Source organism: Rattus rattus, chromosome 3, assembly GCF_011064425.1.
Source record: "Rattus rattus isolate New Zealand chromosome 3, Rrattus_CSIRO_v1, whole genome shotgun sequence".
Classification (NCBI taxonomy): Eukaryota; Metazoa; Chordata; class Mammalia; order Rodentia; family Muridae; genus Rattus; species Rattus rattus.
Genome location: NC_046156.1, coordinates 200,542,254 through 200,570,092, shown reverse-complemented (window position 1 = coordinate 200,570,092; position 27,839 = coordinate 200,542,254). Strand labels below are relative to the sequence as shown.

Sequence of the window (27,839 nt, the reverse complement as noted above, 5' to 3'; positions counted from 1 at the left end):
ACATAATACATGCACATACTTCACACACACACATACACACACACACACACACACACACACACACACACACACACACATCATTTCCTTTTTGGAATTCTCTGTGGGAGATAGATCTAAGTTACAGAGAATCAGATTGTGGGCCTAGAGATCTTGTCTGTTGTGTGTTAGCATCTAAGACCAGCAGGCCTGTGAGGCCCTTCCCCTTCCTGTCTCTTGTCATCTGGTTCCTCCCCCCCCAACCTCTTCTCACTTCTTTCCTTTTTCTCTCCCTCTGGGGATTGAACCCAGAGCCTCAGGCACACCAAGCTGTGTCCCATCACTGACCTTCACCCTCCTCCCGGACATGTATATTCTTTGGGAAATAAAAGTCTTCATCTGGGGGCTGGAGAGATGGCTCAGTGGTTAAGAGCACTGACTGCTCTTCCTGAGGTCCTGAGTTCAATCCCAGCAACCACATGGTGGCTCACAACCATCTGTAATAGGATCTGATGCCCTCTTCTGGTGTGTCTGAAGACAGCGACAGTGTGCTCACATATATGAAATAAATCTTTAAAAAAAAAGTCTTCATCTGTTTAGCATTCACACGCTGGGTGGTTTTTCTGTACCCTTTTGGGCAGGAAATGCAATTCTCCCATGATTTTACATCTACCGTGGACATCATGAGAATATGTAAGTTTCCTTCTGGCATTCTGTCAGTTCCATGTTTTCTGGCCTCTTGCTGGGTGTCAGTAGGGATTAAAGGCAGATTAGATGTACAGCATTTTTAGGACGTGTTTTCATTCAACTCACAAAGGAAACGGAGTCTTGTGTGCTCCAGAGTGAAGCGGTTAGCGCCCACCTTTCTGTGAGTGATTCGGCCGTCCAAGTGTGGGGTTTCCTTTGACATATGCTTGTCATAGCTCATACAGTGATATTTCCTGCACTGAAGGTTTTCAGAATCTGAGAAATGCATCGTGGTTCCTATGCAGCCAGCCCCTTGCTATGTCACTGTAAAAGAGTCAACATCTCCAAGCCTACCTCAACCCTGTGAACCCAAGAGGCCAGTCTGGGTGTTCATGCACTCTACCAATGATCTTGCTGGCTCAGACACATCTAAATAGAGCAGCAAGCAAATAAGCAAGCAAACAACAACAACAACAACACAACAACAACAACACAACAATAATAAGAAAAAACCCAAAATCAGTAGAGAGAACTACACGCCTGATTTCCCCACGGACATAGAGCTCTGGTGTAGAGAGAGGAAAGGTCCCTTGCCTTCCTTCACCTATCAATCAGAAAAGAGAGTAGCAAGACGATCTGCTGTCTCTCTGCTGAGTCTGCCCTCCACATGTCTCTCATTCCAGACCTCGTTCTCAACCAAAGCTTAGACAAGTCTTTAGCGTGTAAGTCCTTCTCCTATACAAACCCTGCTGCTTCCTTAGTTCCCGTCCTCATTCTTTCCAGGCTCTTTGATGGGCTAGCATGCACTAACATCACCATCAGTGGACGATCACCCATCAACACTAGGACTCACTCTGGGTGATGTGCATCCTGTAGGGTTTGACAAATAGAAGGTGACAAATTCGTCCTACAATATGGTGGTGCACAGCATAACCTATTGTCTTAAACATCTACTGAGTACCACTTGTTCATCCCCCATCCCCCACTCCCCCCCGCCCCCACTCCCTCCAGCCCTGGCTCCCAGTGGTCCTTTGTCTAACAAACTGTCATGAGCCACCGCCTTCATCTTCTGGTGTTAAGATAAAGCACATCCTGTTGGGAAAACAGCGAGAGCATGCGTGTCGTTGATCAGAAAAAGGAAAACATTCTCTCGCCATGAAGAAGTCTAGGACACCCAAGCTGCAGAATGACCCTTATAGGATTAACATCTGGGCTAGAGTCACCATATGTCACCGAGCCACAACCCTCTGCTGTGACCCGGAACGGGGTATAAAATGTGGAGGGATCCTCCTCGCATCACTGGAACTAGAGCTGGGGACAGAGTGACTGAAACATCAGTGGCAGGGATGGCTTTGGGAGCATCTGCTAACCGAGGGAGGATTCTAAAGGAGAGGATTCTAGAAGAGAGCCTTCTTATTTCTTGACATTCTGTGTCTTGTCTTCGTTTCCCGAGCTGAAGCAGTACTTCAAATGAGCCCTAGTGTCAGCATTCAAGAAATTGTGCCTGCCCTTCTCTCAGAGCTTGAGTTATTCCTTCAGATATCTGCAGCTGGAGAATGAGAAGCTCGGTGCATCCGAGGCCCAGCTGTGTTACAAAAACCATTCCCAAAGCAAGCCTCCCTAGGGGCTATCTGCATCCTCTGAAGTAAGGCTTTCGCTCAGTTCCCCTCCGCTTTTCCTTAAGGCTTTTGTAGGTCACCTAATGCTTCTACCGAATGCTTCCACGCCCCTGAGGGCAGGGACTTGAAGCTCCTCTGGGAGTCTCTGCTTGATTTCTCAGCAGCAGGCTGGGCCCCGTGTCTGACACATTTTCCTACCACCTTTTTACCCAGGCTTCATCAAAAGGGGAGAGGGAAATGTTGCTCTTTCTCGACAAGCTCCGCCCCTTCCCTTCTTCCAGCTAGAATTTGTTCTCTGTTATTGCTTACACAATAATATAACATATTACTATATTATTGTAACAATAACTCTATTACTTATAAATCCTTCCCTTACACTGCCCCATGCCTCCTCCTTTTGTCCCATAAACTCTACAGTGCTCCCTCCTGAGACTGAAATGTGACTAGTTATTTGGAGGATTTCACAATTTAGTGGGTTCTAGTTTAGTTACATTGTCTCAGGATTCAATTCATTACATTTTATATTTTTTATGTATATGTATTTTGCCTGCAGGCGTATCTGTGTATCACTTGTATGCAGTGTCCAAGGAAGCCAGAAGAGGGCATCTAATCCTTTGGAACTAGAATTGTAGACCATGGTGAGGCACTTGTTGGGCACTGGGAATCAAACCGGGGCCCTCTGAAAGACCATTCGGTGCTCTTAACTGCTGAGCCATCTCTCTAGCCCTGTTCTGTGTTTTAATGGAGGTTGGAAAAAGCAACTGCTGGCTCCATTGTAGATGAAGGGAGACAGGGATTGTTCTAACAGCTTCTTCCTTTGTACTTTGTTGCTGAGGGATGCTTATGTTTGGGATGAAAAGGAGAAAGATATGAAGACTTAGGGTCGTGCCCGGCATGTCACGGACCATGACTAGCCATTGTTCTAACACGCTAAGTCCCTACCCTGCCTACTGAGGAAATTGTTAGGGAAAAGGTAATTGATGTACTGTGTAAAGGCCTGGAATAGCAGACTTCAGACTCCTTTCACAGATGTCACCTGCTGAACGGAAAAAAGAAATCTTCTCTTCTAGGCTGAGCTTCTGGAAGGAGCATTTTTTTTTTCTAGTCAGCATAGTCAAATGATCCATAGAAGTTATAAAAAGAATACTCAAGACTCAGCACGGGGCATTTGGAAAAGTACAGGCTGTGCTTAAATCGGGGCTCCATTTTGATGTAAACATTCATCTGGAAACGGGTTATTTGAAACATACAAATTTTGTTCGTCTCAGAAACAATTCTGTGAACAAAGGCTAGTTTCCCAGGTCAGCTCAGAGCTGTTGACTTTACAAAGTACAGTGCTAATTTGCCTAGAAGCCCTTGAGTGTTTACTGAGCAGATCGCTTAGGTGCGCTCCTATGGGCATGTTCTCCTATGCGATTACTTATATTCATTTTGTGATCGCCCATTACGTACTCTTTCATTTCTTTTGTTTAAGCGCCAGGCTGGCCTTGAACTCTCCAGCTTCCTACTCCCACCTTTCTAGTGCTGGGATTACAGGTGTGCACCGTCATACGACATCAAGCAACTGAGCATTGCATGCTTGCCGAGTGCTGTCCCATGCTGCACTGACTACAGAGCTGAAGGCTCTCTTTCCACAGAAGCAAGTGAGCATAGATGGTGACACTCACCACACACATACACAGATGCACACACACCATACCACACACATACACACACACACACACACTCACACCTACACACATGCATACATACCACACATACATATGTGCTCGTGTGCACACACACATGCATGTGTATGCTTACATACACACATATTGCACACACATGTGTGCGCAAACACACCTCACACACATATACACACACACATATACCCACACACATGCATGCATACATACCACACATACTCATACCTCTCCCCACACATCACACACACACATGCATGCATACATACCACACATACTCATACCCCTCCCCACACATCACACACACACATGCATGCACACACACCACACACACACTCACACCTACACACATGCACATACACCACACATACACACACATGTACACACACACACATGCAGGTGCACACTTGCAGACACACTACACACACCATATACATACACACCACACACACATACACACATCACACACACTACACACACACATCACACACATACACATGCACACCCGCATGCAAAGGATGAGCAATGCTGTGAGTGTGCGAGTCTGGACAGACTTGGGGTAGGTACAGTCAGGGAAGATGTCTCAGATGCACGAGAACAGGACTGGCCATGTTAAGGCAGCTGGAAATTACCTGTTGAAGGATAACATATGGACAGGGTACTCTTCCCTCATGCTGTTCACTTGTCTTATGTCACAGTACCCATGCAGTCCACCTTACCACACCCCAAAGACTTCCTTAATGCCAAACAGGCTATCTCTCTCCAGCCCCGAGCGCATGTTTCCTGCCTTTGTACATGACTGTTGTCAACCTAGGGTTGGGATGGTAAGCTGACTGATCAAGGAGTGTGGGCAGGCACAAACACTCCACTACTAGATACCACCCAACCTCCTAGCTTTCCAAAGAGCAGTGCCTCCTGGATACGGCGGCATATGAGTGTAAACCCAGCACACGGGAGGCAGTGGCAGAAGGACTGCAAGACTAGGGCAAGCCTGGGCTACATAACAAATATAGGACCAGCCTGAGCTACATGAATGATTCCCCATTTCAAAGCAAAACCACAAGACAAAGTGCAAATAGTAATGTCCCATAACAATTCATAAGGGCCACATCCACAGAAGTTCTGATTTTACTGCTCTCCAGGGGTCTAGGTATTGGTGTTTTTCAGAAGTTCTAAGGGACCACAAGGTATACCCAGGACTGAGAACCTTCCCAGGCATGGGTGCCCTTTAAAAATTGACTTGAGTGTACTGTTAAACACTCCAGGGAACAACAAAGGAAAACATGCATTTCCCCTCTGCCAACAAATCATTTTCTCTCGGAATCCTTTTCTGCCTGTTCCCAGTCATGCAAATTACCTCAAGCAGAGCTTCTACACAGTGTTGCTTTTCTTTTCTTTTCTTTTTTTTCTTAAAGGCTTTGTCTCATGTCGTTTGTGTTTGAATGTTTCATTTAGCATGTAACCACCATTTCTCTAACTGCACCCTTGTCTAGTGAGGCTTCCAAGTTCAGGGTAACATCGATGATACTGTAATTAACACTCAAATGCACAACAGGCTGGGCCTGTGTTCATTAGGGAATGCTGGGCAGTATAGAATGGCCAGGAAGCGTGTGGAGGATTCTGCTTAGTGGAGACTGGCAGCTGCGGGATATGTTACATCTGTGAGATGGGTGAGAAAAGAGGAGGGGAGGGAGAGGGGGGGAGGAGGGGAGGGGAGGAGGAGGGGAGGGAAAGAGGAGGGGAGGGAGGGAAAGGAGAGGGAGAGGGGGGGGGCGGGGGGGAGAGGAAAGGGGGAAAAGGAGGGGAGAGGGAGGACAGAGAAAACAGAGAGGGCTACTCTTCTGAGTGTGCTCCTGCTTTTTGTGTTTGTTTTTGTTTTCTTTTCAAGACAGGGTTTCTCTTTGTAGCCCTCGCTGTCCGGGAACTCACTGTGTAGACCAGGCTGGCCTTGAACTCATAAATCTGCCAGCCTCTGCCTCAGGAGTCCTGAGATTAAGAGACAGGTGCCACCACACCCAACTGTGCTCCTGTTTCTGTTTGTTTTTATTGTTGCTCTTGTTATTTTTGTATTAAGGAAAAAAAAAAAAACCTGTCAGACAATATACTCGAGCCACCCCCATCCTTCGCACCTCCACATTCTGTTTCGTTGGTTTTGGTGCCGGTGCTTTGTCTTGTTCTAGACACAGTCTCTGTGTAGCCCAGACCAACCTGGGACAATCCTGACGCAGTGTCAGAGCACGAGGACTCCAAGGCACCAGCCACCACGCTGGCTCCTGCCTCTGTTCAGTCTGCATCTCACGTGTCTTATCTAGTTCTTCTACCAAGCGCCATCAGCTTCATCCTGCCCTAACTTCTCCTCTTTCCTGGCCCCTCCGGGGTCTTTCCTTTGAGGCTTCTGCCCACACCATTCTCTCATCATTCTGCCTGCTGCGATTCGGGGCATCTCCTGACTTGGAGTTAGCCTCCCACAGGCTGGCTACATCTGGAGGGGCTGCCTAGGCCTTGCAGCTGCTCCCCCATGAGCCCTTCTCAGAGGAGTAAGGATGACTGGGATACTCAGTAAATGAGCAACTTCCTGGCTGCTTCCAAGTATGTCAGAAGTAGACTTTTGAAGCATTTAAGTGACCAATTTTGGACCTTTTCTTGGGTCTTACTTGGATGATATCTGTTTATTTGATGCTAAAATACCACCTTGCCTCCCGTCCCGCCCCTTCAGGGAACATGACGAGTCTGAATTCTCAGGTCAGAAGACCGAGTGCAGTAGCTTGCTCTTTGTCACTGTGTGAGCACTGGGGACTGAACCGGACCCTCCCACATGTGAGTCAGGGAAACCATGAACTGTGTGCCTGTCCCTCCACGGTCTTCTGATATTTAATGGGGAATAGTTGTCTTACCGAGAAGAGCAGCATCTTCTTTAATGAGGCTGGATGCCAGCCTGAACCCCCACTAACCTGCTTTCCTCACTCCCTCAGGTGGAAAGAGCTCCCCACACGCTGAGGGCTGAGCAGTCTCCCTAGGCTCGAGGTGGCTGTCCATGTCATCCTAGAAGCCCCTCTACCATCCAAGGGCTTCCTGTTACTTTTTACAGGTGCCTGTTTCTGTTATTTGCTCCTGCCGAAATAAAGCAATTCCTCTGAAACCCAGACAATAATGAGTGCCTTTGTGTCTTATCACTGGATCTGATAAACCTGGCCGGAAAGTTCGGGGCAGGGCCAGGGCAAAGAAGAATAGAGTGACCAGGCATGCTGGGTAGCAAGTGGGAGTTCATCTGAGGTCAAGGACCATCCATGCTGACGTGCAGCCCAGTAGCCTGTGAGCTTCTGGATTTTCCGTAGGTTTCGTTGTGATTCAGATTTAAGGCATTTTTTGTTTGTTTGTTTTTGTTTTGTTTTCTTATTGTTGCTTTAATCACTAAATCATTCAGACTGGCCTCGACCTTACTCTGCAACCCAGGCAGTTCTCCAATTTGCCATCCTCCAGTTTCAGCCTTTCAAGTGCTGGGATTATAGGCTTGTGCCTCCTCCCCAGGGAAACTCCACTCTGTGTCTCAAGCCTCCTGGGAAGGCGGAAAACTACACCTGTCACCTGTCTGAGGCTAAGTGACCCTGGACAAGTTACTTTCATGATCGGGTCTCCGTCCCTCCTCTGCAGGGAGGTACGAATAACTACTCTTGTAGGGTGTGAGAGCTGGGTAAAGTTAACGTCTGAAGTTCTCCACCCAGCACCTCATTCACTGTGGACTTCACAGAGGACAGAAACGAGGTCCTGGAAGGCAAAGGGGCTTGCTCCAGGTGTCCAGCGGATTTCCAACAGAGCCTGCGACTGGGTTCAGAACAGTTTCCCTGCCTCTGCTGGTCCTGCCAGCAGGACCTAGCAGGCAATGAGATGTGAGGGAGGAAGGTGACAGCCACGCATCCCGAGATCAAGGAAAACTTTTGTATTAGTTTGGTTTTTTTTTTTGCCTTTTTTTGTTTGTTTGTTTATTTGTTTGTTTGGTCTGAGACAAAGTCTATGTAATGTAGAGCTGGAGAGATGGCTCAGTGGTTAGAGCACTGACTGCTCTCCCAGAGGTCCTGAGTTCAAGTCCCAGCAACCACATGGTGACTCACAACAATCTGTAATGGGATCTGATGCCCTCTTCTGGTGTGTCTGAAGACAGCTATAATGTGCTCATATACATAAAATAAATGATAAATAAAACTTTTTTTTAAAAAAAAGTCTATGTAATGTAGGTTCTTCCTCCCTTTGACTTTTAAGTGCTGATGTATGGGCTACCATGCACAGCTTAAGATGTGTAATTCTTTCATTCAGAAAATAAGGGAGACAGAGTCCTACTTTTTAAAAAACCATTGCTTTAGTTAGAGGCGGATAGTGAATAGTAAGGCCACTAGTGACATGTGCTCTATGGTGTGGTTTACTAACGTAGCTCAGAATTTAAAGGCGGCTCATCAGGAGTCAGCAGGCAGCGGATGAGGTATCTATCATAGCAGCTGGCACGGAGTGGGAATGCTAGTAAGTGTGGGGATGGGTTTTCTTTGGTGATATGAGTAGGGTTGAGGGCTCACAGTTGATCGGAAACAATGTCCCGCCCTCGGCACAACAAGCAATCAGGTATTCCCGTGTCTGGCAGACTCAAACCATGGTACAGTCCTCTTGGTGTGACCTCAGGTCCTAGAGCACACATGCTCTGCACCCCAAACTTGAACAAGGACTCAGACACCCAATGAGCTTACAAGCTGGTGTTTGTGTGGTCAGTAACTCCTGATGCCTGTGGCCCTTTGATGCGGGAACTTGGTCAGTAGAGAGAGGCCACTATTTTAACTGGCGGTGGCAGCAGCCTCTGTCCCATGGCAACGCAGCTGTGCCAGCGTGCGTTACCCATCCCTTATGCTCCCCTTCTTTTCTCAGGGACAGGTTTCTGCTGCATAGCTCAGGCTGGCCTGGAATTCTCTATATAGTTGAGATTGGCCTAAAACTTGTAATCCCAATCCTCCTGCCTCAGTACCCACAGTGCTGGGTTACAGACACACGCCACCACTCAGATCTCATTCTCCCGAGACAAAAAAAAAAAAGACTCTGCGGAATGGCCAAAGTGTAAACATATGGGAAAATGCAAACAGATTTAATGAATGACACGGCCATATAGAGACCGGTAAACTGGGTATGCGTGGGTTGGTGACAAGAAGGCTGTTATATTCATCTCATCCCACACCTCAAACAATCACAGCACAGGCTAGCCGAGTGGCCTCCCTACAGACACACTGATGGTCTGTAAGAGTCAGGAAGATTGCAGGTTGACGGTGGGAAGGGAACGGAAATATCTGTCTGAGTAGCAGCCATCCTGAGGGGTGGGACTTAGGGAGTTAACTCTGGTGAGCGGTTTGAGGCTAGCTCACTGGACCAGGGTGACAGCACAAACCATCAAGACCAGCAGGGGGTGAGCTGCCAGGAGTTTACTTCTCTGGGATCGTATCTGAACACGATATCTCCTACATGAGAGGCAGCCGGGGAGAGGCAGGAACTCACTCATACACTCTGCAGACAGACCTGCTCAGGAGCCGGAGGCCTGAGCAGTGCTATGTGAGCACAGGTTACCTCACCTTCCAGCTGTGGTTCCTAGCCTGGGCTCCAGGGATGGAGAGCCACTAGGATGAAGGGCACAGAAGTGTGAACTCTGCTGTGGCCACATGGTGGCAGCAGGAAGCCACTGGCCAGATGGCAGCTGTGCTGGCTGAGAAGCAAAAATACGCACCAGAGCGCACAAGGCCACTTGACTATACTTAGGATTTGAGAGAAGTCTACAGTTTTGACAAGAAACGGGGGGAGGGGTTAAAAAAAAGAAGGGTGGGGAGATTGAATGGTGTATAAACCTGGTTTAGCCACTCCTCCAACGGATCCCGTCTCATCCCCTCATCCCCTGAGGGCCTCGCCACTCACTGTCACCTGTGCTGTGAAAGCTCTCTTCAGAAGTATCTATCACCTTACAGAATCTGCATCTCCCTGGACGATGGTGTTACAACCACAGCTCTCCTTCCTGCCAGCATTCTCTATGTCCCTGGACAGTTTCGTTTTTCTCCACAGTACTCAGTACCAACTGATACGCTATGCCTGCTTCACTTAGCTAGTCGTTTATTGACTGTCTTCCCTGACACTGTGTAGGCTCCATTAAGACTAGACTTGCTGTCTGACAGCCACTGAATCCCGGTGACTGAAACGCCCTGGTCCAAGATATGCACTCCCTAAAAATCTTTTGGATCAATTAGTCAATGGGTTCCCTCCCGGCTTCAGGCATCTTCTTGCTTCCAACATAAATATTCAAATGCACATCGGGCCCCTCCATGCAGATGTGAGAATTCAACCTCCTCCAATCGGAACCGTTATCTCCCTGACTGCAGTCTGAGTGCTCTGCTCCTCCAGAGTGTCACTGCCTCAGGGTCCCTGTCCCTGACATAACCATTTCTGTCAACCATGCAAGCTGAAACAAGGGTCCCCTTTGAGAACCTCCTTCTCTCATTTCAGTATGCAGACGAGCACGCAATTTTCTTATTTTCCCCCCAACTATCCATGAACACCTGGAATTTGGACTTCTCTTCTTTTCCCATCCACATTTTCTCTAGATTATGTCTTTCTCCTTGGGGTGCAATGCAAGCGAGATTCCTACCTCCTCTCTGGGCGTTGAGTGAACTCTCAACTATGACTGATTTGTCTGTGTCTCTGTCGGTGGTCCCCTCTTCTTGTCCTCATAGGTAGCTCAGTGCATTGGCCTCTGGGACAGAGTTTCTGCTGGGCTCTGCTAGTTTCTTTTCCAGGGCTTTTCAGGTGGCATTTTACAGACTACCAGTTCTGTTCACCTCTTTGTGTGCTTGCGACCCACTATTCCTCAAGCCCAGGTTCAGATACTGCTCTTCCAAGAAGCCCTCTCTGACACAGTAACTTCCACATCCCTTCTCCCAGTAGCACAGCGGGACCATGCTGTAACTGTACATACACATAATCGTGCATTTAACTTCTCCTGCTTGTCCTTCACGGACAGGAAACAACATGCAGGGCTTACCCAGTCCTTGCACATCCAATCACTTCCTGCCCTCCTCTTTCATGGAGGACCCAGGGGAACGCACACAGCAAGCATCCCTTCTCTTTACTTGGCGTTTCACCTTCCCAAATTCAGAACCGAGGCAGACCGAGCTTATTCAGAGGAAAGGCTCACCCAACCCTTGTGTTTTTCTTTTCTCCTTTTCAAAGCCCCTCCCCAGGAGGCTACTCATCCCTCATCCTCTTATGAGCTGTGTGAACAGGTGGTTTAATCTAAAATTCCATCAAACTCACAATGTAAAGCAAAGGGGAAGGAGGCTCTCACACCCTTGCTTTAACACAGAGGGCGTGGCTTAAATGTCCAATTTGGTGGGCCCAGGTTTCAGTGAGATGCTGATGAAGGAAAATGTAGTATTCTCCTGACACATAGAGAGCAAGCACAGGGTGGATGGGTCCAGGGTTGCTGTAGGCATCATGTATGGTTCCCACTGCTGGAGCAAATGATGGGGAATTTACTAAGGGTGTGAATGAAAATGTTTGGTAAGAAGTATTTTAGGGCCTGGGGTTTTGGATGCTCTATAGGAAGTTAGGCATATGGGTACTAATACGGGTCCTTTATGCCAAGAAGTGCTGTGAAGATGTTCCTGAGGGATAAATGCATGAGTCTTCCCTATCCAGGATGGACCCAGGGGTGTAATACACTGACAAAATCAAATCACAAGGTCAGTAACAAGTCAAGAGCTCAAATGTCTCAGTGAAGTCCTTTTTGGCGGGGCAGGATGGGAGCACCCTTTCTTTTCAAAGGCTACAGAGTATCCCAATGCAGAGAACTTCCATGGCAATAAAACATGGGACTTTGCATGAACATATGGCACAGGGCATATGTTTCAGCTCATGTCAGATGGCAAAGCAGGACTTTAATGCTTTGAATGTAATTATTCAGCTGCTGACGTCCCACCCTCTGATACGATGCCCAAGATATCCGTGTCTTTTTGGGGGACTGTATGACTAACTATTCAAGCAGCAATCTTCTTCTTCTTCTTCTTCTTCTTCTTCTTCTTCTTCTTCTTCTTCTTCTTCTTCCCTCCCCCTTCTTCCCTCCCCTCTTCCTCCTCCTCCTCTCCTCCTCCTCCTCCTCCTCCTCCTTCTTCTTCTTCTTCTTCTTCTTCTCTCCTTCTCCTTTCTTCCTCCTCCTCCTCCTCCTCCTCCTCTTCTTCTTCTTCTTCTTCTTCTTCTTCTTCTTCTTCTTCTTCTTCTTCTTCTTCTTCTTCTTCTTCTTCTTCTTCTTCTTTATTCTTCTCCTTCTCCTTCTCCTTTCTTCCTCCTCCTCTTCCTCTTCTTCTTCTTCCTCCTCCTTCTCCTCCTCCTCCTCCTCCTCCTCCTCCTCCTCCTCTTCTTCTTCTTCTTCTTCTTCTTCTTCTTCTTCTTCTTCTTCTTCTTCTTCTTCTTCTTCAAAGAAAGGGTATGTGCATACACGCATGCCCACACACATGAGCAAGTACAGATATGTCAGAGGTCAGAGGTGTTGTTCTTCTCTTTCCACTTGCCCCGAGAATGTCTATTATTTGCTGCAGCTTGCCCAGGCTGGCTGGCCTGGGAGTTTCTGGGGATTCTCCTGTTTTTGCCCCTCCCACTAGGAGCAATGGGATTTCAGACCACTGCTACTGTGCTCAGAGGATTCTAGGTCTTCACACTTGGCATGGCAAGTGCTTTACCCATTGAGCCATCTCTCCAGCCTTCTTTGTATAAGTATCAATATGTTAGGCTTTCTTCTAACAGACTAGAAAGGTCAAGAGACACCTTCCAGAAACCTCTTTGTAGCTGCTAGTACAGGAACCTGCAAATGTAAGGTAATCATCGTAGGACTGAGAAGTGCTCAAAACACAGGCTGAGGCAGGCTATTAAATCCTAATTCACTGTGATATTCCAGCTCCCTGTTATTGTTAGCCAGCACGGTAGATCACGGATGTGATTAAATTCCTTCACTGCCCTAGGAACTCCTGTTAGGAACCTTTTGAAAAGATACAAGCCAACCCTACAAGTTCATAACCTAGATAGTTTGTGGATTTTCACTGCCTTGGGGGTGACAGCTGGCTTATTTCTGTAATGACATTTCTGCGGTCCCATGTTGCCTACCTCCGGTCTGTGGGGTATAGTTCCACCGTGACTACATCAAGAGAGTTCCACGCTGAGATGGTCAGTCCGTTGTACAAGCACAGCATGCCTATCATCATGGATTCGCTGGTGCCAAACCACAGGAAGAAGCAGCTGATCCCCGAGAGCACCATGGAGCCACCTGCCATCAGAGGACAAAAGTTGGAGTGTTTCCTGTCATCTTGGCTGATCGAGGACCTTTGGGCCGCAGAGCTATCTCAAGAAGATAGTTCCATGGGAAAGTCACAGACTGGGCTCCATAGAACTAAGTCCAAGTGTGTCCAGCTGGTTGAAAGGCAGTCTACGTGCCTTGGGAATGCAGCTAGGACAAATGCACAATACGCCTTACTTATCTACTTACGGGGAAGAATATATAGTAGTAACATAGAACTAGGTTTTCAGTCTGTAGAGCATGGAGATTGCTCGCATGAATTTTAATTAGATACAATTTTCACTCTAGTTCAGTCTTAATGAAAGGCCTAAGGGGTGGGTTTCTTACAAACATGCGTTTCTAAGGGACAGGGACAAGGTAGGAGACTGGCTCTTCTCTCTAGATCACAGGGGCAGCAGCTCCTTTGCACAAACATGAGCACACACCTAGCATCGTTAAGCGCCCGATCCTGTCCATCAGGAGAGCAGACACGATATTTCCTGGTAACACTGCCAACGTCCCGAGAAAGTTGACAAAGTAAATCCAGTAGGCACTGTAGTCGTCGTCAAAAGTAATCTGACATCCCGTCTTATTGTGAAGAAACGAGCAGTTTTGAAACTCGCTGTCTATGAATTTATAGGGCTCAAAATCTGTACAAAGAAAAATGACAACGAGAAATCCATTAAGCTCTTATGAGATGCAAGTAACAGCTATGGAAGGGAACAGAGAGCCGCGGAGACATGTCAGCTGGGAGTCGTGGTACTGCCAGTTCCTTTGAGGATCCCATGGCTGGAGCTGGCTTGACTTGCCAGACATGTGTGTGTGTGTGTGTGTGTGTGTGTGTGTGTGTGTGTGTGACATTACAAAGCAGCAGTCTGTGTAGATAAATGAAAACAAAACTGAAGTTACCAGTGTTCTTTCTATGCATTCTGCTGTTCTAACCCATCATATTCCTTGCTGGTCAGGAGTCACCCTCTGCTCCCTCAAAAGAGCTGTCCTCCTGGAGTCAAATGGATTGGAAGACAATGCTTGACCTCATTCTCATTGGAGTGGGGGCAGAACTGGCTCTTGACTGAGCACCAGAAAGGCAGGGCCACCAACAGGGCACACCTTCCTGCAGCAGTGCCAGGATGTGATTCTAGATAACTAGTGAGAATGGGAAAGAGCCAACACCAGTCACATACGCCAGGCCTCCGAGGTTGGCTGTTGGTTACTATGCCATGATTGTGACCAAATCACTTAACTTTTCTAATCCCAACAGTCAGGAGGCAGAGGCACACAGATCTCAATGAGTTTGAGGCCAGCCTGGTCTACAGAGTGAGTTTCAAGACAGCCAGGGGCACATAGAGAAAAACCAAAACCAAAATAAAAAAAGCCCAAACCAAACCAAATCAAACCAAAACTATTTCCCCAAAGCATCCATCCATCCATCATCCATCCATCCATCCATCCATCCATCCATCCATCTACCTCCTCCTCCCCCTCCCTCCCTCCCTCCCTCCTCCCTCCCTACCTTTCTGTCTTCTTTCTTTCTTTCTTTCTTTTTTTTTTCTTTCTTTCTTCCTTTCTTCCCATTCTACCTTTCTTCCCGTTCTACCTTTCTTTCTTTCTTTCTTTCTTTCTTTCTTTCTTTCTTTCTTTCTTCCTCCCTCCCTCCCTCCCTCCCTCCCTCCTTCCTTCCTTCCTTCCTTCCTTCCTTCCTTCCTTCCTTTCTATCTTTGAACTTCTGTGAGCTTCTATATTAAATCCAAGAAAGCAAAACAATACCAACTTGCTTTTGATTCCACCAATACAGGGAAATCGTTCCTTCACACTTTAATCTCCCCTTGCCATGCAAACCTCTAGGCCCCCTGTCACATGAGTATGACATTTCTGCCCAGATAAAGCCCTCTGAAGGCTCCCTGCTCCCACTGAAGTATGGGTATCAGTACTGAGAACCTACCTGTGTTCTCGAAAAGGGTATCAATAAACGTGCAGTTCTTGAAGTAGGTGTTGACTGAAGTCACATCGTCAAAGGTGCAGGACTTAAACACTGAATCTTTGAAGGTTACCGATTTGAATTTGACTCCGAGGAACCTGTACAGCACACACACACACACACACACACACACACACACACACACACACACACACACAAAAGAATTGATGTCAATGATTTTCATCTACTTGAGTTCAAAACTAAGTCTAATGGATTTTAGAGGCATGGCACCATGCTATAACCATCTTTAAGTTATAAAGGGCATCTTGGGTTTGTAGCATTTTCTAGTTTCTCTAACCCCCCCACCCCTTTGGCCTTGGATATACTGGTTTGTCTGGCTACACCATTGTTCAGTGTTAATTCTTGTCAGGAGAAGCAATGACAGACACGCAAGTTGTTTATTTGCAGGGCTGGCAAAGGGTCTCGAGAGTTAAGCATTCATCCCCCGTGGCTCTGAGCTGTTTCCCCATTATCTCTCTCCTTCAGCCTCTTCACAGATTCTTCTTTTGGGGAAGTCTCTGAGACTTGAAGATGTGTTAGCATCTGAACTTTATATTTTTACCCATATTTACGTGTTACAGTGGTGGAGATTGAACCCAGGGACTTGCAATGTTAGACACGTGCTCTACTAGTCAGCTCCATCCCTAGTCCTCTGAGTTTTCCCACAGAAGTCTGCTCTAAGTTTAGAACCTTAGGTGGCAGAGCACGGGAGTTCTGACTCTTCATGGGAGGGTGACTGACAAGCAGGAGAAAAGGCACACTTGTCTCCAGGAGTCTTTTCCTTCTCATAGTCAAATCAAAACACAAAGCCTCTGCTGACTTTAGAAACACACAGAATGATGAAATGGGCTCAAATACATATTTAAGGCACTGCAATGGGGGATTCTGGGCCTCCTTGAGCCTAATGTCTTAAAGGAGCCCGCGAGTCTTTGATACAGAAAGTGCAGACCACCAAGTCTTATTTCTTTAGTAGGAGGCGTTTTTGCCAAGGCTTTCTCAGAACATTCTGTGTACACACAGGAGGGACTCCCTACGTTATCCGTACAGTCTGCCTGGAAGGTATTCCCTGACAGGGTCTAGTCTCCACTGGGGAAAACTACACAGGGACGCTACCCCTGAAACTCAAAGCAGCATTTCACATTTCTCCGAAAGACAACCCCACAACCTTTTTCCTATCATCTAAAATGTATAACCAATGTGAAAAATATGTTTGCAAGATTTCCCTAATACCAGCCAGCCAGCCAGCCAGCTAATCACCTACCCAACCAAGAAACCAACCAATCAACCAACTAACCAACCAACCAACCACCCAACCAAACAACCAAACAAACAGTCAACCAACCGACCAACCAACCAACCAACCAACCAACCATCAAACCAACCAACCAACCAGCCAGCCAGCCAGCCAGCCAACCCACCAACCAACCAACCAACCAACCAACCACCAACCAACCAACCAACCAGCCAACCAACCAACCAGCCAACCAACCAACCAGCTAGCCACCCACCCAACCAACCACCAACTAACCAACCAACCAGCCAACCAACCAACCAACCAACCAACCAACCAACCAACCAACCAACCAACCAACCAACCAGCCAGCCAGCCAGCCAGCCAGCCAACCATCCAACCAACCAACCAACGAAATAACCAACCAACCAGTCTCTCTCTCCGCCCCCCCCCACTTCTCTGTATATGTATAAGTGTGTGTACAAGTTTGTATGTTTAGAGAGTGTGGCTATGGCATACATGTAAAGGACATAGGAAAACTTTCAGTGTTGTTTTAACTCTTTCACCTTGTTTAGAATAAGGTCTCCTTGTTTTATTTACTGCACATAGCCCAGGCTAGCTAGCACATAGCCCAGGCTAGCTGGCTGTTGAGCTTCTGGTGATTCTTCTGTCTCCACTCCCATCTCTCCATAGGAGTGCTGGGACTACAGATGTGTGTGAGCCAGGTCTGGCTTCTGTGCGGATTCATTAGGTTTTTATGGCAAGTATTTCATCCACTGAGTCATCTCTCCAGTCTGGTTTTGGTCTTTTCAGGCAGATTTTGGCTATGGAGCCGTAGGCTAGCCTCAACCTCCCAAGTGCTGGGATTATAAGTATGTGACACCATGTCTAGCTTAAGGATTTTGAGGTAAAATTATTAATTATTATATCATTAATACATTGAACATTAATTAATAAACTGGACATCCAGTTTAGAATGTTGATAAATATTAATAAAATTATGACTGTTTCAGACACAAGCAATACTTAAAATTTTTCTCTTTTGCTGTTGTTTTTGTTGTCCTGAAACACGTTCACATCATGTGGTTCACAGTATGTGTGGTGCTGGCCTCAGGCTTGCTACCTCCTGACTTCCCATCCCAAGTGCTGGGCTACAGGCAAGCACCGTTACACCCACTGTGTCTTAGAAGGTGCTAATGGAAAAACAGCACTTTAGCAAACAAATATTCATCCCACAATCACAGAATTTGATGCTCGAGGTCCTTTGAAATACAAGTGTATATTATCCACTGTTCCAGCGTGAGGCGGGATGAGAGAGGCAGATGCTGTGTGGCCTGGGCTGCAATGAGGAATCTCCTTCTGGTGTCTTAATTCACCTAACATGATGGTCTCCATCCATCCATTTTCCACAGAGTGATATAATTTCTTCTTTTAATTTAATAAACTTTAATAATGAAACTGGGTGGTGGTAGCACACGCCTTTAATCCCAGCACTTGGGAGGCAGAGGCAGGCTCTGTGTTCAAGGCTGGTGGAGTCTACAGAGTGAATTTTGGAGAAACTATTTCAAAAAATCAAAACCAAACCAACCAACCAACCAACTAAAAAGACCCCATGACCCCCAAAAAAGATGGAAAAACATGCAAATAAATAAAACCACCTCTCTCTCTCTCTCTCTCTCTCTCTCTCACACACACACACACACACACACACACACACACACACACACACACACGATGATTAGGCCTCTCATTAACTTGCTAATTACAATAATGACCCCCATATTGCCCTACTGGCAGGTATCCATTATTCGAGCCAGAAGCATTCCACAAACGTCTTTTTCATCTTAATAAACAGGTTTTTGCCTTGGGGAACTTTGATTACCTTTTGTCCCCATCACTTAAAAAGTTAGGACAATTTTCTTAGAATAATGAGCTATGGTGAATTCACATCGGCAAGGTTTTGCTCAGACGATGCATGAACGGACACGGTACCTGTCTATCCCCCCTTTTTTTTTTCTTGGAAAAGATGAAGCAGACCCAGCTCCCCGAGAGCCTGGCTCTCCTAAGTCTTGGAAGCAACCGGGTTCTGTGCTCCCTAATTGACAGGCTCCCTGACACACAGGAACTCTGGCTCTCAGTTTGCCTTGCACAGTGGAGACCTGAAACTTGGCCCTTTCAGAAGAGGAAGATTCCATTCGACACTCCTGTCTCTCCCCTGAAACACGCAACTCTCTCCTCTTCCTGCCTCCTTCCGTGGTCCCCTCTTCTCTTCCCTAACTTGTCCATCGCTCTTCAAGGGCCTCTAAGTTCTCTCCCTGGGCCATTAGCTTAGTACTCATGAGGAAACTCAGTTTCAGAAGTGTTTTTGTTGTTGTTTTGCTTAAATTTTAAGAGGCACATGACTTATTCTCTGCCAGCTTCTGAAGTGACTGACAAGTGAATTTTAAGTTATCCTCAAGTAACTATTGATACAGTCGAAAACTTCTAGACCTTTAGGTATCATTAGCTGTGCACCACTGCGAAGCCCGTTTCTGTGACTCGCTAGCAAGCTCAGTTAGGTCAGAGTTTCTGCACCTGCCATTGTCGTATTCCATTCCAGTGTGGATCTGGTTTTCCATGGTGAAGTTAATGCTAAAGTTTGCATATTTATCCTTCTGCACATTCCTAGTCAGCAGGGCATACTCGTCAGACTGGAGGTGTTTAATGACATCTGGGAACCAAACGGACAGTCCATAGTACCTGCAAAAGCAAAGAAACGCGTTCGTAATGGCACACACAAGGCCTCCCTTACACGTTCAGAATGGCGGTGGCTCCTAGAAGGTATCGCCTTGAAACATTTGAACAAGTCGTCACATGATATTTGGGATGCTAACCCCTCCCCTTGCAGAAACAAAGTAGAGGGGCAGCCAGAACATCCAGGCGTGTGATTCCTGAAGCCCTTTGGGAAGAGACATGGATCCCACCTGTAGCTACACATAATGCTATGGTCTGAGTGTGTGCCCCTGTGATGGTATTGAACGAGGCCTTTGTACGGTATGTATAGACCGAAACACATGGCATGCTGGCCCTGACATCACTCATATCAACCTGGACTCCGCCGGGAAACCCTGTCTCCGAGGCTGATGGAACAGGGATCCAGGAGGGAAGAGGTCACAGGATGGACCCTTTACTAAAGTGACATCTTTCTTATATCACTGTGGCATGGTTCATCTGGGTAGGATCCATGTTTCCCAAAGGGGTTCAAGGCAGCAGAAAGGGACATTCAGGCCCCCTTTCTTCCCTCTTCCCTCCTCTCTTCCATTTCCCCACTTCTCCTCCCCTAGCCTTCTCTCCCTTACACCTGACTTTCATTCTGACACCAGGTCTCGTGTAACCCAGATGGCCTTGAATGTCTTATGTTGCTGGGCACTGCCTTGAACTTGTAACCTTTCTGCCCCCACTTTCTTACTGGTGGGATCAGAGGTAATGTGCCAATGTACTACTTTGGACAAAGTGAGCTGAATAAAACAGTATTAAAAATTAAATTTACATAATCTTTTTTTGATGGGCATAGCTACTGGAAATATCAAAGGAAATATATGGTCAAAGTATATTTGCATCAGATAGTGTTATTCTAATGTAGTAGATTTCAGATTATACTCTCTGGATCCACATCCCTGACCCAGGACATGATGACTCTAGGATGGAATGCACAAGGGGATTGCTCTGTTGTACACTCCAGTTTTCCTCTAGTTTTTTCCCAGGGATACTCAGGTGCCCAGGGAGGAAGTGGTTTGCCTGCAGTGTGGACTTAAGCCCCTTCACTGAGTCTCAATTAGTGATCGAGGGGGAGGGCCCCACCCATTGGGCGGTGCCATCCCTGGGCTGGTGGTCCTGGGTTCTATTAGAAAGCAGGCTGAGCAAGCCAGGGGAAGCAAGCCAGTAAGAAACATCCCTCCATGGCCTCTGCATCAGCTCCTGCTTCCTGACCTGCTGGAGTTCCAGTCCTGACTTCCTTTGGTGACCAACAGCAATGTGGAAGTGTAAGCTGAATAAACCCTTTCCTCCCCAACTTGCTTCTTGGTCATGATGTTTGTGCAGGAATAGAAACCCTGACTAAGACAGAGCAAGCAATGATTCAGGGCCTCAAAACCAATGTGTTGCTCTCTGGTTAGAGTCACAAGGCGAAGACTTGAAATTGAGGAGGAAAACACATTGTCTTGGGACGTCCGCCGTCAACGACGTAGAATTTTAGCTGCCGTTTTATCTATTCGGCAAACGTTTGCTGAATGTCCTTTCAGCAGGCAGTGAAACACTAGTCATCGATGAGTACGTTTCCCTGATGGACACCGGGCACCGGCCACACCGAGGGCTACCTTTTTGTCTATCTTTGTCTTTTCTGTACCTAACTCTGTGTGAGCTAATGAGAGGAACCCAACACTACTTATTTTCCTCACCGTCTTTCTTCTAAAATTGTATATTTTAGAAGTTGGGAGAGATTGCTTAACATACCTCCCTCCTCCCACCCCCGGAACTAGGAATGGAGCTCATGACCTCACACATGCTATGCCACTGAGCCTGCAATTCAAAGCCTTGGAATAGCCTTAGAAATGGGGATAAAGTCACATGGTTAACCACAGCAGGAAGGATCTCTGCCCAAAGCTTTCCCCTTTCCCTTCCTCAGACCTTCCCAACACTGGAAAAGGGACCCGCTGACTCCTTTATGGATATTAGGAGATGAAAACTGCATAGTCAGCACTGGGCTCTCCCAGGCGCCCAGCTCCTTGTGACCTGACAGTGCAGGGTTACCGCCTCTTTGTCTTTCCTATATGGATTAGGTGACATGGTTTCACTCATACTCTGAAGTAGAGATATCATGTGTTGGTAAATAAAACCGTGGCTCACTCCCCACCCCCTAATTCTTAGAACATACATATAGTATGTTCAGGTGACAACTATTTACCGAGCTCCCTTTATGTATCCATAATATATGTACCCTATTCCTTCACAGTGCTTCCCGAGCAGGCCAAATTTTATAAAGTCTTAAAATTGTGGTTGTAAGTCTTACTTTTTTTTTTTTAAAGAATTATTTATTTTATGTGCATGAGTACACAGTCGCTGTCTTCAGACACACCAGAAGAGGGCACCAGACCCCATTACAGATGGTTGTGAGCCACCATGTGGCTGCTGGGAATTGAACTCAGGACCTCTGGAAGAGCAGTTACTGCTCTTAACCGCTGAGCTATCTCTCCAGCCCCAAGAAAGTTTTTAATAACTGCATGCTCTCTCCAGCCCTCTATTTTTAGTCTTTATACTGAATTTAAGAAGACTGCTGGGGAGCTGCAGAGGTCGCTCAGAGGTCACTAGCCCTCGACGTTGCCCCTGTGACGAGCTGGCATTCTGCAAACATCTGTAACTCCAGATCCTGGGAATGCAGTGGTCTTCTCTGTATCTGCAACACGTATGGCTACAGATATGCAAATAAATAAAATAAAATTTAAAAACACAAAGAAACTACCTACAAGGAATCATAAAGGTGAGGAGGGAACAGGGAGTGTGGAATGGGGGACCAGTGATTTTCAAAAAGGAAGGAAAGAAGGAAGGAAGGAGGAAACATCGGAAGGAGGGAAAGGAAAAGGAGACAAGGAGAGAGCTAACTGGGGGAAGAGGTGAAGGCGTGAGGGACTGAGGGCAGCTGCATGGGACACTGTTGCTGCTGGAGGGTGCTACAAAGAGAGGAGGGGAAGGGGAGGAGAGAAGGAGGGGAGGAGGGGAAGGGCATTGCTCTCCAGCACAGGGAAAAGCAGACAGGAGACAGAGAGCAGCACACAGGTGAGTCACCCAGGGCTTTATGTGACTTCCCAAATGCCAAACGAGTTTCCCAGCGAGAGCAATAGAAGGGGTTAGTTTATTAGTTATAAATGCCGTAACTGTCAGCCAGTGTGAGCGGCAAAAGAAAAATCTACTTCCCAGCAAACTATAAAAGAGCTGAGCCCTCACGGGTCTGAAGTCTAGCAAGCTAGCAGAATTGAGTCATGATTTTTGCTTTTTAAAGAAAGCAAGTTTCAAAAAAGACAGAGAAGAGACTGGGAGCTACAATGTGACCGTTGATTTTGTCCACCGAGAATTCAAACATCACTTACCCAAAGGACAGGGTGAACCAAACAATCGTAAGCTTTATGGTGTTTTCCCTGACCGGGTAGTTGAAGCATCTCATAAAAGTCAACCAAATCTGTAAAAATCAGATGGTTAGATTCCTTATACTCCCCAGGCCTTCCCACCAAATTATAAAAGAGTCGAGTTCTTATGTAGCTGAATTAATTTCAACAAAAATATAAAATCTTAAAATCAATACAGAAGCAAAGGCTAGAGTTTTCCTTCCTCCCTTCCTTTCTCCTCCTCCTCCTCCTCTTCCTCCTCCTCCTCTTCCTCCTCCTCCTCCTCCTCCTCTTCCTCTTCTTCCTCCTCCTCCTCTTCCTCCTCTGCCTCCTCTTCCTCTTCTTCCTCCTCCTCCTCTCTCTTTCCCTCTCTCTCTCTCTTCTTGCAGTACTAGTCACTGAACCTGGGACCTCACGTGTGCTAGACAAAGTGTTCCACCATACTTTTTTGTTTTGTTCTGTTTTGAGACAGGTTCTCACTAAGCTGCCTAGTCTGGCCTTGAACTTTCAATCCTCCTGCCTCAGCCTCCTGGGTACCTGGAATTACAGGTCTTTCCCACCAAGCTTGCCCAGGAACACTCACTTTCCAGCTTTCTGGAAGCCAACAGATACCAAGGCAGATTTTCATTACCCTGTCTCCTGACATGACCCCTTCCTTCCTCGAGGTGGAGCACATCTGCTAGCTCTGAGCCAAAAGGGGTCCTGTTTCCTGGTCCTAGTGCAAGAGACCAGTGTCCTAGATCAAAGGACAAGTCCTCCTCGCTGGGAAGGCATAGTCAGTTCCTCTTTGACCACCCCCAAATGTCAGATGTTGGCATACAGGCTGTTAAGACAACGCATACTTACTCCGTACAGTTCTGTGCGGATCCGAACAAAACACCTCCGGTACCAGGTTCCTGTGTCGCTCTCAATCTCAATCAGCTCATCTATTTGCTTGGGAGTCTTGATTTTATTTACCTGTGGGCAGCAGCAGAGTGCAGAGTGCTCAGCCTTACGTTCAGGCAAGTTATTTTAAACCCAACTCTTTTTTTTTTCTTTTCTTTTTTTTCTTTTTTCTTTTTTTTTCCGGAGCTGGGGACTGAACTCAGGGCCTTGCGCTTGCTAGGCAAGCGCTCTACCACTGAGCTAAATCCCCAACCCCTTAAACCCAACTCTTAACGGAAAATGGTATCTGGTAAGAATTGTTCATACACATGGGAACACCGGCCAAGATCTACATACACAGAGGCCATCTAAAGGAACTGACTATGACTTAGTGAGGGGGATGCCACAGAGAAGGGGGAAGGGGAGCAAGCGGTATGAGACGCCAAGAGACAAATGCCTCCTGTTGTTTCATTACTGTAAAGGCCCACGCCAGCAGATCAAATACCCGAGAGAGACGAGCTTCTACATTTATGGTTACTTTGCTTGGATATTATTTGGGGGGTGGGGGCACCTAATTATTTGACTAATGTGGCTTTTTAAATGTTGACTCTCATCTGTAGAGTATCACCATGACCCGTTCTTCCTTTGTCCGCAGGCAAGCCAGTGGCTGCCCAGTGACAGCCATAGTTGACTGCAGTGGAAGATGTTTCTTTTGAGAATCATCAGTCATATAAGGGAGACGGTGAAGGTTCAGTGTGGTAAGGTACACCTGTGGCTTGAGGTAGGTTCGTGGAGCAGACTTGCAATACTGGGAAAGAGTGATGTGGGTGGGGAGGGAGTAAAAGGGGAAAGAAAGGGGGTGGAGAGCTCACTTTTCCCTGTTTGGGGATAAAGAGAACATGGTGTGTATGGGCCGAGTGGGCATATTGTTAGAGGCTGGGTCGCTTGGCGTTTTTCAAATTGTGCTAGGTAGGCAGTGTCTCCTTTGGACTCTATCTTTACTTAACCAAAAACCACTTCTGAATTAAATATGAGTTTTCAAATAAAGTAATTTGAGAACTTCTTTTTCTTGGTTGTTTTGTTGAGAGAGTGTCTTACTCTGTTGGCCAGGCCAATCTTAAATTTGAGATCCTATTGTCTCAGGCTCTCAAGTGCTGGGCTTACAACGGTGTATAAGCAATGCCCACTTCCTATTTTTCATTCTTAAAAACAAGAACAAACAAACAAACAAAAAAATCATCCGGCATTGAACTTTTGAGAGCTTTCACCTCCCCAGTGATCAATATTTGTTCTTCGTAATTCATTGGTTCTCCTGTGAGATGTAAGCATCAAGCATCATAGTCTTCAAGCAACACAAAGAAGTGAGAGCATGCCCATGACAGGGAAAGTACTTCCACAGCGTCCATCTTGACTAAGGCCTCCGGGACTGCAGGATTTGGTCAGAGACTGTCAGAGAAGGATGCTACTTGTCATGTGTGGGAACTGTGGAGGAATCTCGGGAAGGGAAGGAGGGAAGGAGGTGTAGGAGGGAACACAGTGTACCGGGCAATGGGGAAGCATTTAGCCTTCTTGAAGATGAGCTCCAAGATGCAGGAAGTAGCTGAGGCCGGCCAAAGAGAATACACAGGGTTTAAAGAGAAGTCAGCTGAGGACTGGGGAGACGGCTCAGCAGTAAGTCTGCTTGCTGTTCTAAATTGTGGGGGCCTGAGTTTGAACCCTTGGCACTTGTGAAAAACATCGGGTCTAGACAGTGCTGTGGTGGCTGAAGAAAAGACCCCTCCTCTCAACTGGACTCTATCAGTGCAGTGATATTCCAATTATTTTGTAGATAAGAAGCTGGGCCTTGGTCTTGTGCCTCAGGCCACGAAGCAGGCACATAGTGGAACTGAGTTTTACCCAAGAGACCCCATTGTTGCCCTGAATTTCATGGTAAAGCAGCATGTGCAAGCAAGTTTCAGCTGAGGCAGGGGAGTGGCCTGACAGAGCAGAGACCCAAGTCTTCTCCCATAATAGTACAACGAGAATCTATTGGTGATCCTTACCACCAAGACCTCTGGTACTGAGCCAGGAAGAATAAATTTGAGATTAAACTGTTGTCTTTCTGTTAAACTCTGTCTCTCAGGTTAGTATTATTTAACCAACCACAGAGGCTTGGAGTATTAGATAGGTGTGGGTAGGTTGGTAGTCTCTGGGCTAAACAAAACTCCCTGCCCATTTGTGTAAATAAAGTTTTACTAGAACACAGCCAAGGCTCATGGTTTAGACAGTCTCTAAGGCTGCTTGCTTTTGCACTGCAAAGACAGAGCTAAGGAGCTGTGACAGAGGCTCTGTGGCTGGCAAGGTTTTAAAAGTCTGCCTCCTTACAGAAAACTTTCTGAACTCTGGCCTCAAGGTTTCTCTGAGGAGCAGACTCACCGTGAAGACCTTCTCTGGCTGGCCCCGGGCTCTCATGTTGGTATCATGAATTAGCTTCAGAATCATCCAGGCTTCATCATGTTTTCCTACCTGAGAAATACAGAGGCGGTCAGAGGCTAGAGCATTTATAACCCTAGCTTTCCGGTCACTGCTAAGTTTTCAGCGCACAAGGTAGGTAACCGTGCAGATGCGTTTAGCTACTCCATTCTTCACTGAAGCACACAGGCTGCGGGTACCGCTATATAGCAGCAGGTCAAAGAATGCGCCTTCAACTAGGAATATATCTGTGGACAATAACGCTTTACTTATTAAACAGTGAACAAAATCCCTTCACTGAGTGAAAACTATTTGCTTAGGGAAGAGTCTGAGCGGTTTTAACTGCGAGACAGTTTTTGCACCACCCCTTTGCTTAAAGCCTGTCTCCGTGATACCACCCCCCCCACCCCCCACCTCTCCGGCAAACTTCCGTGGTGGGAAGGGAGAAGGCGCCTCCCAAAGAGGCGGACGTGCTGTCCTGGAATCAGCAAGGAAGCCTTTCTAGTGTGCTTCTGTAACAACAGGCAGTACCTCCAGCAAGAACCGAGGGCTTTCCGGCATGAAGGTGAGGGCCACCACCGAGGAGACGCACGGGAGGGCACAGACGATGACGAAGACGCGCCAGCTGTGGAACTGGTAGGCTGAGCCCATGCTGAAGCTCCACCCTGGAAAAGGACAGAGGAGTGAGGAGAGTTCCGGTACCCTGTAGCTGGACCAGTCGCGGTGTGGTGGAGCCCCTCAGCGATTCCTCAGTTAAGCCTTACGTCCATAGAAAGTTCAGTGGATCTGTAAGTAGTTGAAGACCTCTCCCCCGTCACCACGGGCAGTGTTGAGGACAAAGGTGCCCCAAATCAAAAGGATCAGGATCTAAACAGGGGGTACACGTGGGGTTCCCGCCACCACGCGGGGTGCCTTCCCTTCACTCCTACAGATCACGGTCCACTCTTTCCCATCTGCCTGTCAGGAAATGGCCCACAGTGAACTTCATCATCCAGTTTCCAACCAGCTGTGGGGGTGAGACTCAGACAGGCCTTTTTAAAATGTAGTTCAGGCTGGCCTTGAACTCATAATCTTTCTGCTTCCTCCTCCTCCTCCTCACTGCTGTGATTACTACACCTATTACCACACCTGCTTCCCAACTAGGTTTGAGTAGGACACGATTTCCTTCCCTTCCTTCCCCTTGCCTTGGACAGGTGGAGGAGTGGTGTGGCCCTGGATTGCTTTTAGCTCCTGATCTATTTCTGCCTCCCGGTTCTTCACAGCCAGCCCTCCCACCATTGACCTCTTAGGCTCAGGGACACCAGTGTGTTCTTGCCTGTCTTACTGATTTCCTTTTGCAGTTCCTATGACAACTGTCCTTCCATCAGAGCATCTTTAAATGGCCGTCTGTGTGGAAAGCTGACTTTACAGTGTCCTGATGAGAAACAAGGACTTTTATCTCTGCTTACAGGCATCATGAGGAGTAGGCAAGGTGAACCCCACCTTCTAAGGAGACGTTATAAAAATGGAAGTTTTGTTACGCTATTATAATAAGAACAGTCTCGGGGGATGCAGACAGAATCCCTTTGGGAACTGGCATTTGCATGAATGTGAAATGAAAGGACAAGTAGGCCAGCTTTCCAAAGGGAGAACGAGGCACGTCCAACCTGACTGAAGCCAGGGCTGGAGCCACAGAGGGACCGGTGAACTGTGTGAGGTAGAATGCTAGCTATCAGCAAAGCCTCTGTGAACAAAGGTGAGGTAGTCCGTGTCTCCTCCCTAGGCCCACTGTACATTTGTCCTTGGTCGGACTCCTGGAAGCCTCTGGAAGTAACATAATTCCACAAGCTGAGGTCACAAAGTCATTACGGCCAGGATTCAAGCTGGAGTTGCACACC

The 27,839-nt window shown here is 47.1% G+C and overlaps 1 protein-coding gene across 1 annotated transcript in view; it reads right to left on the bottom strand.

The window, feature by feature from the left end:
* The window catches only part of Sv2c (synaptic vesicle glycoprotein 2C), a 129,624-nt gene that overhangs the window by 2,742 nt on the left and 99,043 nt on the right, over positions 1 to 27,839 (bottom strand). The window contains exons 4-11 of the mRNA XM_032899010.1: positions 26,494 to 26,627; positions 25,927 to 26,016; positions 23,494 to 23,604; positions 22,633 to 22,721; positions 19,085 to 19,249; positions 15,244 to 15,377; positions 13,748 to 13,951; positions 13,133 to 13,292 (exon numbers count right to left, since the gene is read on the bottom strand). Coding sequence (XP_032754901.1) covers positions 13,133 to 13,292; positions 13,748 to 13,951; positions 15,244 to 15,377; positions 19,085 to 19,249; positions 22,633 to 22,721; positions 23,494 to 23,604; positions 25,927 to 26,016; positions 26,494 to 26,627 — 1,087 coding nt within the window. The remainder of the gene's footprint in view (positions 1 to 13,132; positions 13,293 to 13,747; positions 13,952 to 15,243; positions 15,378 to 19,084; positions 19,250 to 22,632; positions 22,722 to 23,493; positions 23,605 to 25,926; positions 26,017 to 26,493; positions 26,628 to 27,839) is intronic.